At 43.1% G+C, this 13136-nt stretch overlaps 1 protein-coding gene across 1 annotated transcript in view; it reads left to right on the top strand.

The window, feature by feature from the left end:
* Positions 1-13136, top strand: part of UTP20 (UTP20 small subunit processome component) — a 204108-nt gene that overhangs the window by 153635 nt on the left and 37337 nt on the right. Inside the window, exons 43-49 of the mRNA XM_033952529.1 lie at positions 2265-2421; positions 3031-3129; positions 4815-4982; positions 7305-7471; positions 9261-9408; positions 11755-11871; positions 12657-12827. Of these exons, the coding sequence (XP_033808420.1) occupies positions 2265-2421; positions 3031-3129; positions 4815-4982; positions 7305-7471; positions 9261-9408; positions 11755-11871; positions 12657-12827 (1027 nt within the window). The remainder of the gene's footprint in view (positions 1-2264; positions 2422-3030; positions 3130-4814; positions 4983-7304; positions 7472-9260; positions 9409-11754; positions 11872-12656; positions 12828-13136) is intronic.

The following is a 13136-nucleotide window of genomic DNA, read 5'->3' as shown; positions in this document are numbered from 1 at the left end:
CAAATTCACTTATGGCAACATTTTCCAGCACAAGATAAGTTTTTCATTTTTGTACTCTTAGCGGTTTGTGCAGTGTTGTAGCACTTTTGAGATTGGTCTCCACTCATTCCATTATTATTTGAGTGGGTATATACTACATTATTATTATGCACTCAGGAAGATCCTGTGATGATGTGCTCCATTGAGCCTTGTGCTCTTGTATGAGATAAGTATTGAATGCTTTGCAGTTTTCTGACTTATGCAACTCACACTGAGGACATCCAAATCACTAAATTATTATTTATCATCTATAATAAAACTCTAAGCACGCATGTGCACTTACAACGTTGTGATCCCTGACTCCATGATGTGTGACTCTGTGGCCATGTTCAATTTGCGTTGCGTGCGGTGTGCATCAGCTTGCTGTGTGTGCGGCGGCGAGAGCAATGGCAGGAGGGTGGCATTCGGCCTGGACAAAGCGGACAGGGTGCGGGTGCTGCGAGAAGTCCTGTGCTACTACTGCACAGGGAAGTGGAGGGGGAGAGGGAAAAGGGGCTGCTTTTGAGGGGAGGGGTGTGCTGGGGGGCTGGCAGCAATCTTGGTTTGCTCGGGGGGCAAAGAGAGATAGGCAGGGGGCCAGGGAGAGAGATAGAGAGACAGACAGACAAGGGGCCAGGGAGAGACACAGCCAGAAAGAATGACAGACAGGGAGCCAGAGAGACAGACAGACAGGGAGCCAGAGAGACAGACAGACAGCCAGAGGCCAAGGAGCGAGAGAGAAAGAAAGAAAGACAAACAGGCAGGGGGCCAGGGAGAGACACAGACAAAAAGAATGACAGGCAGACAGGGGCCAGAGAGACAGACAGAAATACAGACAGACAGCAGCCAAAGAGAGAGAGAGACAAAGAAAAAAAGACAGACAGACAGTGGCCAAGGAGAGAGAGACAGACAGAAAGACAGCAGCCAAGGAAACAGAAAGACAGACAGACAGACACATCTATTCTAGCACCCATTAATGTAAAGGGCTTAAAGACTAGTAGTGATATAATTGTGTGAGTTGATCCTGCTCGCTTGAAGAACTATTATAGAGTTTGATTTTGAGGTGATCTTTCTCTTGGTTTTTCATTTTGATTGATCGAACTAGATGAAACAGCATCTATAAAATGCTAGTATCAATATGTAAAAACTTAACATATCTTAGACAACTGCCAGCTGAGTTTAGAGATTAAAAATAACTGCAGAAGCTGCTTTTGGATTTAAACAAAACACCGTTAAATGGCATCTTTTGTGTCTTGTCTACATTTGATGTGGCAACTGGAGTCTTGTCTCTGCCATCCGCAATGTCCTTCCATCACGTGCCCAGTTGCTCAAGCATCTTACTGTTTAATGCAGGGGTCCCCAAAGTCCCTCCTTGAGGGCCGAATCCAGTCGGGTTTTCAGGATTTCCCCAATGAATATGCATTGAAAGCAGTGCATGCACATAGATCTCAAGCATATTCATTGGGGAAATCCTGAAAACCCGATTGGATTCGGAGGGACTTTGGGGACCCCTGGTTTAATCCATTGTTGCTGTCATCAAGGAGCATTTCCAACACTTAAATGAGACTTATTTTCATATTCATCTGCTACATAAGGCTCCTTTTCCCAAAGTGTGCTAAGCGTTTTAGCGCACGCTAGCCGAAAATCTGCCGCCTGCTCAAAAGGAGGCGGTAGCGGCTAGCGCGCGTGGCAATTTAGCGCACGCTATTCCGCGCATTAAGGCCCTAACGCGCCTTCGTAAAAGGAGCCCACAGTGTTGATTCTCTTCTACATCCACATCTGAGCGACAGTGCAATTATGTTGGGACCTAGGTTGGCCACTGTTGGAAGCAGGATACTGGGCTTGATGGATCTTCAGTCTGTCCCAGTATGGCAATTCTTCTTCTTATGTACTTATCTTCCCAGATTATGTAAAAACACAAGCAACCGAATCTTTGAGAAGGAAGTCTCTATTTGCGATTTAAAAAAAAAAAAAAAAAGGTTTAAATTTAAAATCATAAGTGTTTGAAGCTTGTACAGATGAGGACAGAACCTGACAGGGCGGGGACAGGGTCAAACTTTGTCCCTGTGTCATTGGATCAGAGAGAAAACTTTCTCTTCCTTCCTCCCAAAGTAATACAATAATTCCATATGTAGGGCATGAATCGCTTTCTTTTAGTGTTTAGTGTTTTTTTTGAGTCTGTTCAGTTCTGTCTTGGGGGGCTCTGTGTCCGTACGTTAATTAACTTCCTGCTTTCTTTTTGGAAGCATTCTGCTCAAAATCTGCACGCTGCTGAGGAACCGAGCTCAGGAAATCCGAGATATTGCACGGAACACACTCATGAAAATCATGGAGACTTTGGGTGCCCGCTACCTGCAATATCTTTTAAAGGAGATGCGGACCGTACTGGTCAAGGGATATCAGGTAAACGGCTTTGTTTTTATTCGTGTTTGGGGAGCGGCTGAAGAGCAGCGCTCGAAATGGGAGCCCAGTAAAGCTTGAAGCAATAATCATTTTAAACTTTGATAATATACCCCATCATTCTGTAACAGGGTGTCTAAAGTTAGGGGTCATTTGTCCACCCCTCTTTGATTTGCATGCTATAAAATTTAGATGCACATTTTATAAAATCATGTAAACCCAGATGAGTGCCAATTAACACCAATTATTGACTAATGGCGCAATAATTAGTTTGCTTTCAAATCTGGAATCTGCACCCAAATTTTGATGACATATATAGAATCCGTGGTATAATAATTCCCTGAGGCAATAATCATACTTGTGGTGGTTGGCCCAGTATTCCATGACTGAGAAAAGCCACGCTCTACCTACTCTTGTCCTGCAACACCAATTTTTGGAGGCTGGCCTTCCCAATTCCATATCCTCAAGCCCGGAAGAAACTCTGCTATTCTGAAAGATATTTTTAATACTGTAGGAGATTTTCACATGCGTTCTTTTCATGTATGCTTGTCTGAATAAGGCTCTGCTTACATTTAAGAGGGTAAGTTAATCTCGGCTTTCCTTTCATCATAGGTTCATGTGCTAACTTTTACTGTTAACCTGCTGCTGAAAGGCCTTATCAGCCACCTGAAGAGTGGAGATTTGGATGCTTGCCTGGACATTCTGGTAGAGGTGAGAATTAGAATCTGAACCAATAGTCAGAGATGACAAATACCAGGAACCCTGGACCTGTTTTCATTTATTCCAGCTTCTTGACTACCCTGTGGTAAATGTCTTCTAGAACAGTAAGATGTTTTTATAATAATAATAATAATAACTTTATTTTTGTATACCGCAATACCATAACAGTTCAGAGCGGTTAACAGAGTAAGAGACTGTACACAGACAGCAAAGTTACAAACAAGACAATCAGCTTAACCTAGCAAGTCGGGAGAAGTCAGGATATCCGGAGTTTACATTTCTCTTCTGTGATATAATACAAAAGACCAGAATGTCAATTATGCGCTTTAAATCAAGCAAAGTAGACTGCCAGCCAAATGAGATGCATTTAATGTAGTAATATTTTATTGTAGATCACAACACAGAAGAATACTGTATATACTCAAATATAAACTGAGGTTTTGGGGCCAAGAAATAGCCCAAAAGTGGGGGTCTTGGTTTATATTCAAGTCCTCCCCTGCTCTGCACCACCCTGCCCCCCTCCTGATCCCATCGCAGGCTTCTGCTGGGTCTACCTTAATTCCTGGTGGTCCAGGGCAGGAACAATTCTCCTACACTTCTGCCCTGTGCAATTTCACTAAAGAAAGTGGCTGCCATAAGTTCCTACAGCAACCTTGCAAGACCGCAAGAAAAGGCGACCACTTATCTGTTCATCATTCGGCAGCACTGCCAAACACCCGATGCTAACAACTGTGACCCAGTGAGACCTGGACTGGATCAGCCAGAGTCCTGACCTGAGTCATCCAAGCCTCGGCCGAGCAGTTGAGCGAGGCATGGAGGGTAGAGGGATGACTGCATCAAATAAAAATGTCCAGCAACGGTGTTCAGTGTGAATTATTATTTCTTTATTTTCTGGCTTATACTTTGGGGAAAATGAAAAAAACAAAACACAAAACTTGCCTCTATATTTTTTCCAAGTTCATGTACTCATTCCACAACCATCCTCGAAAGCAGTGGTTCTCAACCCAGTAATTGGAGCACACCTAGCCAGTCAGGTTTTCAGGATATTCATAATGAATATGTGTAAGATAGATTTGCACGCACTGCTTCCTTGGTATGCAGATCTCCTGCATATTAATTGTGGATATCCTGAAAACCTAACTGGCTGGGTGAACCCCGAAGACTAGGTTGAGAAGCACTGTTTTAAAGAAGTTCACACATCCTCTTCAAGCCCTTTTTTAAAGCTTTATCTTGGTAGCAGTTGTCACACTGTTTATTTACTTAGCCTGGATTCACTAAAAGGCGCCATTTTTTTAGGCGCTAGTAGGCTGCCATCTGTCCATTTCCGGTGGCTACCTTTGCCAGAGGCATGATTCTGTAACCGGCACCGTTGCTTGATTGACACGCAATCGGCGGCCACCGACAATGGTTCTGGTTAGAGAATCCGTTACTCCCTGCTTTACTTTGAGTTCTGTGTAAGAATCTTGTGGTTATTATTTCAGTATTCATTTAGAGAGAAACTGCTTTGATGTCTAGGTATGAAAGGTGATCTATCAAATACCAAGTTCATAAAAATCTCTACCGCTATGCTTTTAGTCTTACCCTCTTTCAATAAAAATTTGCAGTGAAATGAAAGAGAAAGTCTGACCCTTTTGGGGTTTTTTTTTTGTTCATTGTTGTTTCTCTTCCATTTAAAGGTTTTCAATCATGAGCTCTTTGGAGACATCGCTGAGGAGAAGGAGGTCAAAGGGATAGTATCCAAGGTCATGGAGGCCCGTAGTAGCAAAAGTTATGATTCGTATGAGCTCCTTGCTCAGTTTGTGAGCAAGGATCAAGTTATAAAGCTCATCCTTCCATTAAAACAGGTAAAGCAGAATGATACCATCTGAATGTACTCCATGAAGGAATATGCTGCATGACCTTAATATGTCAACTCAATGTATTGATTTGGCAGCTAAGATTTAGTGCTAAAAAAATTCAGAGTCATGCATTTGGGCTGCAAATATCAAAGGAAACGGTACAGTTTTAGGGGCTGAAGAACCCAAGAGGAGTGGGTCTCGGGTGTAATCATGTGATGATCTTAAGAAGGCCAAACAGGTTGGAAAGCTAGAAGGATGCTAGGGTGCATAGGGAGAGGAATGGCCAGTAGGAAAAAGAAGGTGATGATGCCTCGGTGTGAGACCTCACCTTGAAAAGGATATAAACAGGATGGATTCAGTCCAGAGTGCGACTACTAAAATGGTCAGTGGTCTTCATAAAGAGTGTAGAGACAAACTTAAAGGTCTTAATACGCATACTTTGGAAGAAGATGTTCAAATACCTCTGTAAAAAGCTCAACAACTATAACCCTAAAGAATAATCTGCCAATAAAATCAAAACTGAGTTTTCAAGAAAAAACTGGACAGAACATAAGAAGTTGCCACTCTCGCAGCGGCCCATCAGGCCCACTGCCTGAACAGTAGTCTCTGACTAATTTTATCATTTACCTCTAATCCTATCCCTATAACCTTACCTCTACTCTTATCTGTACCCCTCAATCCCTTTGTCCTCCAGGTACCTGTCCAGACCTTCTTTGAAGCCCTGTAGCATGCTTCTGCTTATCACATCCTCCGGTAGCGCGTTCCATGTATCCACCACCCTCTGGGTGAAAAAGAACTTCCTGGCATTTGTTCTAAACCTTCCCCCTCTCAATTTCACTGAGTACCCCCTTGTACTTGTGGTTCCCCATAGTTTGAAAAATCTGTCCCTGTCCACTTTTTCTATGCCCTTCATGATCTTGAAGGTTTCCTCTGTCTCCTCTAAGTCGTCGCTTTTCCAGCGAGAAAAGCCCCAGCTTTTTCAGTCTGTCAGTATATGAGATGTCCCCCATACCTTTTATTAGCTTAGTTGCTCTTCTCTGGACTCTCTCAAGTACCGCCATGTCCTTCTTGAGGTACGGCGACCAGTACTGGACACAGTACTCCAAGTGCGGGCGCACCATTGCACGATACAGTGGCAGGATGACTTCCTTCGTCCTGGTCGTGCTACCTTTCTTAATGATACCCAACATTTTGTTCGCTTTCCTTGAGGCTGTGGCGCACTGCGCCGACGCTTTCAATGTTGTGTCTACCATCACTCCCAGGTCTCTTTCAAGGTTGCTCACCCCTAGCGGTGATCCCCCCATCTTGTAAGTGAACATCGGGTTCTTTTTCCCAACATGCATGACCTTGCATTTCACTATGTTGAAGCTCATTTGCCATTTTTTGGCCCACTCTTCCAGCGTTGTCAGATCTTTTTGGAGGTCTTCGCAGTCCTCCATGGTTTTGACCCTGCTGTATAGTTTAGTGTCATCTGCAAATTTAATAACCTCACATTTTGTTCCCGCCTCCAGGTCGTTAATAAATATATTGAACAGAAGCTGTCCCAGCACCGACCCCTGTGGAACTCCGCTCGTGACCCATTTCCAATCTAAGTAATGTCCCTTTACTCCAACCCTCTGTTTCCTGTCCGCCAGCCAGTTTTTGATCCATCGGTGGACCACCCCTTGCACCCCTTACCTCCGCTCCGAGGCCTCCTAAATCAGCAGGGGTGGGGGTTGCTGAATCGACGAGTCTGATTTTTTCAGCAAATCAGACAGCACTGGTGTCAAGGATGGAGTCAGGGAGTGTCGGGGGACATTTGGGAGGGGGGGCTTCGGAGGTTGATCTTAACTAGGGCTTATTTTTGAGGTAAGGCTTATATTAGGAGCATCTTTAAAAATCATGCTAGGGCTTATTTTCGGGCAAACAGGGTAGTCTCCGCTTGTCTCAGTAATTTTGTCTACAGTAAAATTTTAAATAGACATAGTTACCATAGGAAAGGGGTGAATTATTCAAAGGGCCAGATTTATGTGGATAAGCATCAGGTTTACCTGTATATGTGTTTTTTTTTAAAAATATGGACAAAAATGATCTTGATACAATGACTCTGTAAGGCAAAGGTTGAAAAGCTGACCAACTTTTATGTAGTTTTCCCCCTGACTTTGTGTCTAGCTCTTCTAAAACATTTATTTAGAGCTTTGTTAATTGTTTAATCAAAGAAAATTTGTATAGCAAAGCAGCATAAATCCATCTGTGCACATTCGCTTCATAGAGCAGAATAATCCGGAAGATTCAGTGCCTGGTTGTGATTGATTCACTTTCCTACCTTTGTATGTTGATGCCCTGCAGATCTTGGAGACCACTACCAGCTTGAAGCTGTCCCGTAAAGTGCACGAGGCATTACGCCGCATTGTGTTTGGATTAATAGCCAACAAAGACATGACTGCAGAAGTCCTCCTCCTGCTCAGCCATGGCCTCATAAGTGAAAATCTCCCATTGTTAACAGAGAAAGCAAGGTAAGCCTGTGAACTGTAAGAGATACTCAGTTCTGTGGATGTTTGCTGGGCTAAAGGATGGGATATGTAGTTTCCGAACTTAAAATATACAACTACAAATCAGATTTACGAGGGTCATTTCAAAATGTGGGAGTGTGTGGCACAGTGGTTAGAGCTACAGCCTTAGCACTCTGAGGTTGTGTGTTCAAATCCCTCGCTGCTCCTTGTGACCCTGGGCAAGTCACTTAATCCCCTCATTGCCCCAGGTACACTAGATAGAGTTTGAGCCCGCCTGGACAGATAGGAAAATATGATAAAAGTACCTGAATGTAAACCACTTAGGATATAAGTGGTATATAAATAATTAAATTAAATAATTAGATAAAAAGTAAAATAATGCACAATATTTTTTTATATTTACATGTTGTTGTTTTTTTCCAAGTATTTCTTTATAACCCTTCAATATAGTCTCCCTGCTTTGCAATGATCGAGTCCCAATGTCCGGGAAGCTTCATTATTCCATCCAAGACACCGTTTTAGTTCAGTTGCCGAATGGCTCGGGTACCGGCGGAAGAAAGCTCTTCCAGAGATGCAAAACGATGTCCACGCATAGGTTGTTTTAACTTTGGAAAAAGGTCGAAGTCTGGTGGTCTCATGTCTGGACTGTAGGGAGCATGAGGTAACACCTCCTAGCCGTATTCGTGTAGTTTTTCAATGACATTCACCTATGAGCGGGTGAGCGTTGTCATGAAGAATGAGTGGGTCAGCCAAGAGCAACTGAGGTCGGGTTTTGTGCATTTTTCTGCGCATTGTTTACAAAAAAATCACGATGATACACTGCTGTGACAGTTCTTCTACATGGAACTTTGTCTGTGATGATGATGCCTTCATGATCATAAGCAAAAATCATCATTTATTTGACTTTTGATTGAGCTCGTCAAAATTTTTTTGGCCATGGGGAAGATGGAGCGTCTCCACTTATTGAAAAACTACATGAATATGACTAGGAGGTGTTACCTCATGCTCCCTACAGTCCAGACATGAGTCCACCAGACTTTGACGTTTTTCCAAAGATGAAACAACCTATGCATGGGCATTGTTTTGCATCTCTAGAAGAGCTTTCTTCTGCCAGTAGCCGAGCCATTTGGCAACTGAACAAAAATGGTGTCTTGGATGGAATAATGAAGCTTCCCGGATGTTGGGACTCGGTCATTGCAAAGCAGGGAGACTATATTGAAGGATTGTAAAGAAATACTTGAAAAAAAAATAAAACATGTAAATTTTTTTTTTAAATAGTGTGCATTATTTATGAAATGACCCTCGTATATTTTGCAAGTTACCTGAGGGTCCAATGTGAATGACAAAAAAAATGTAACTAGACATAGAAAATTACTATTTAATAAAATTACTATTTATTAAATATGCAAATCCTAAGATATTTGCCAAAAATGACTTTTAATTTTATACAAAAAGAGGTAGTCTGTCTTGCAACCTGATGTTCCATATCACAGCTTCACACTATTCCAGTACTTGTGGGGTAGTTGTTTTGATCAACCAGCAGGTGGAGACAGAAAACACTGAACTGAGCTCTGCTCTATCATCTTATCTCCTGAAACTGCTAAGCTCTGTCAAACAAATATAAGATTTTTTTATCCATAGTGAGAAATATTCATTGAAGAGTCCTAACAGCCATATTGGTGGCAGGGAAAACCTGAATATTTTATTTGAGACCACTTAGTTTCCTTCTTCAGATATCCAAATCAAATGAAATTGAAACCTAAACCCTTTCTTGTCTAATCCTAATTTTTAGAAATAAAATGTCAGTACAAGATCCACCGGATCCTCGTCTTCAGCCCCAGAGCTGCCTGTTAATCCAACCAGCCCCAGCCCGAGGAGGGCAAAAAGCTCCTATCAGTAGCAAGACTAATATGCATGTCTTGGTGGATTCAGGACTTCGGGTAAGGGCTGTTCTTAAAAATACGATGACCAAAATAATAGGTTAGTTTTCTGATGAATGTAGCTGAAAATTCTAAACCTAGCTAGTCAAAATTTGGCTGGCTAGATTAACAACTGGATTCTCTGTGTAAAATGCAGCTAATAATCAGCAGTACTGAATGTGCCCTGCTGAAGCTGGGAGGAGGAGGAGGAAGTGAGCCTTAATCTTCCAATCTTCATTTCAGTTTTGCTTAGAGAGAATTGCTGGGTTGTGGGTGTGGGTGCTTTGGTCGTTCTGGGAAGGCAAGAGAGGGGGAACAAGAAGCTGTCTTTATGTTTGTTTTTTTAAGAACACAAATACATAAAACTCAACAGAGTACAGAAAACGTTGTGAGTGCTTGCACGTGGCATGCACATTGTCGGGGTGGCGACTGGCTTGGCTCGGGAACTAAGAGGTTGTGCGCATGCTTGCACAAGATGGTGCTGGCTTGGATTGGGAGCCAGGAGGCGCTGGCGGATGGCAGAGGCATCGCCCGAAGTGGGAGGGTAGCCACACGGGGACTCCGAGGGAAGGAAGCCACCCCGGCTGCAGCACCCACAGACAGGTACCCGTCCCTGGGCTACCATAGCAAACCTTGGTTGTGGAACAAATCATCTGGGTTTACATTATGGCCTATGGGGGAACTTTGCTTTGATGCATGAGTGCTTTGGCTTACGAGCATGCTTCTGGAACGAATTATGCTCGTAAACCAAGGTACCACTGTATCCTTATAAATCCCCTTATTGCATTAGGAGTTCCTATTTTTTTAACCCAAACTGGCAAAATATTATGGTGCTGTGGAGCAGCTGTTTCATATGTAAAAGTGACACTGACTTGATTCTACCACTTCACAAAGAGTAACTATTGAGTTCTAATTCTGAAGAATTATTTTCAAAGACAGAGATATTAGAAAAATTGGCAAATAAGCCTTGTACAGGGACACTGCTGTTTTAATGCCTAACTTTCTCCAAATGACAGCATGTGTTATTGATTCTATTATACCAATATATTTGTTATCCTTGCCCAAACATCCTTCCAGAATGATACCAGATTGGGACAGTAATATAACAGATGAGAAAATGTTTGTCTAAGCAGGGCTGTCAGTAGGATTTTGTTTGGACTTGTGTGAATAGGAAGGAGAGGTGGGAGATGCCCTATTACAAAGCAAGTGGGAAGAAGAGGGTTCTGACCACTGGCTAGCCAAATTTAAGACTTCTTTTGTAATGGATAGATTTGGTCTGCCAAGTTAAGTAGCTAGTGTGGAAAATTGCTCCTAACTGCCAAATTTATTTCCCCCAAGTCCAACCTTACCACAAGCCTGTCTGGTATTTGACCAAACAAATTAGTCATTTATTGAAATACAAGTCTTTAAACTTGTTACATTAATGGGTGCTAGAATAGATGTGTGTGTCTGTCTTTCTTTCTCTCTCTCTCCTTGGCTGCTTTCTGTCTGTCTGTCTTTCTTTCTTTCTTTCTGTCTCTCTCTTTCCTTGGCTGTCCACCACCACCCCTTGCCTGCAGTAGCCCTTCTCCCTTCCTTTTACCTGCCCAGTGTCCAGCAGCACCTCTTCCCGGTGTCAGGTCAAAAGCGCACCGGGACAAAGGAGCGCGCAGACAATTGAGCGCAGCGCGGAGGCGTGCGCCGCAGAAAATTACTGTTTTTAGGGCTCCGACGGGGGTGTGTGTGTAGGGGGGACCCCCCCCCACTTTACTTAATAGAGATCGCGCCGCGTTGTGGGGCGTTGTGGGGGACTTGGGGGGTTGTAACCCCCCACATTTTACTGAAAACTTCACTTTTTCCCTGTTTTTAGGGAAAAAGTTAAGTTTACAGTAAAATGTGGAGGGTTACAACCTCCCAAACCCCCCACAACGCTGGCGCGATCTCTATTAAGTAAACTGGGGGCTCCCCAACAAAACCCCCCGTCGGAGCCCCTAAAAACTGTAATTTTCTTCGGCGCGCGCCTCAGTCTTGTGCTCAGTTGTCGGCGCGCGCCTATGTCTTTCGCTGGGTTGTCTATGAACCCCTCTTCCCTGCGCCCCCTGTCCAGCAGTAGGCCTTCTCCCTTCCTTTTACCTCCCCCCCTGTCCAGCAGCACCCCTTACCCTTAAACTGTTTCATGGTAGGCCTATTATTAAGTTTCAATTTTCAGATTTTGAGTTTACCTCATTCATTGCATTTATGTTTTATATTTGGTCTTGTTACTACTATTATGCTGTTATTCTATGTTGAATGATACTTTCTGTCCACCACCTTGGGTGAATCTCTTCATAACGGCGAGTAATTAGTCTAAATAAATAAATAATACAACGCCGCTCTTAATATTTGTAGCTGCTGCACATGAGCTTGAAGAAATCCAGAGTCAATTCCTCAGATGAACACGTTCTTGAAATGTTGGATCCTTTTCTGCAGTTGCTGATAGATTGCTTGCAGTCTATGGATGTAAAGGTATGGTACAGCACTCTCCCAATATTCGTGGGGGTTCCGTTTCGTCAGCCGTAAGCCTGAAGTCATTATGCCATTGCATAGATCCATGGTGAGGCCCCACCTGGAATACTGTGTGCAATTCTGGAGGCCACATTACCGTAAGGATGTGCTGAGACTGGAGTCGGTCCAGAGAATGGCCACCCGGATGGTCTCGGGACTCAAGGATCTCCCGTACGAGGAACGACTGGATAAGTTGCAGCTGTACTCAATCGAGGAACGCAGAGAGAAGGGTGACATGATCGAGACATTCAAGTATCTCACGGGCCACATCGAGGTGGAAGAAGATATCTTCTTTTTCAAGGGTCCCGCGGCAACAAGGGGGCATCCGTGGAAAATCAGGGGCAGGAAACTGCACGGGGACACCAGGAAATTATTTTGCACTGAAAGGGTGGTTGATCGTTGGAATAGTCTTCCACTTCAGGTGATTGAGGCCAGCAGCGTTCCTGATTTTAAGGCATAATGGGATAGACACGTGGGATCTATTCACAGAGAAAGGTAGGGGAGGGTCATTGGGGTGGGCAGACTAGATGGGCCTGGCCCTTATCTTCCGTCTATTTCTATGTTTCTAAAATAAACATACACAATCAAAATACATAAAACACATACATATGTGTTAGGTATGACATGGTATGGAATGTAAGTGATGGTTGATTTTGTTACGTAGACAGTGGTATTTAGACTGAAGTATTTCATAGAGGGTTAGAGGAAGAGGTCTTTGTCACCTTTCATTATGTTCATATTTCCAGGTCATCACTGGTGCTCTGCAGTCCCTGGTGTGGTTGTTGAAATTCCCGCTGCCATCTATAGAGAAGAATACCGAGCAGCTGACCAAGCAGCTCTTTGTGCTGCTGAAAGACTACGCCAAAGCAGGAGCTGCCAAGGGGCAGAACTTCCATTTAGTTGTAAATTGCTTCAAAGTACGTTTTATTTTCTGCCCAGAAAAATGTAGGTGCTAGCATTAGCTTTATAATGATGCTTATTAATTCATACCAAAACGAGAGAAAATCAAGCTATTATAGTGCTCTCACTATTATACTTTTACTAAAAGCACTGCTCAATTTATCTACTTATATTCTTTCAAAAATAACAAGCTATGCAAAAATATACAACAAAACATATAAAATGTTGTTATGTGTGTGTGTGTATATATATATATATATATATATACACACTAGTCTTTAAGCCCTAGATGTGTGTGTCTGTTTTTCTTTCGTTCTGTCTCTCTC

The sequence above is a fragment of the Geotrypetes seraphini genome, chromosome 7 (assembly GCF_902459505.1).
Source record: "Geotrypetes seraphini chromosome 7, aGeoSer1.1, whole genome shotgun sequence".
Classification (NCBI taxonomy): domain Eukaryota; kingdom Metazoa; phylum Chordata; class Amphibia; order Gymnophiona; family Dermophiidae; genus Geotrypetes; species Geotrypetes seraphini.
Note: the sequence above shows the minus strand (reverse complement) of the source record. Positions and strands in the feature narration are given on the sequence as shown.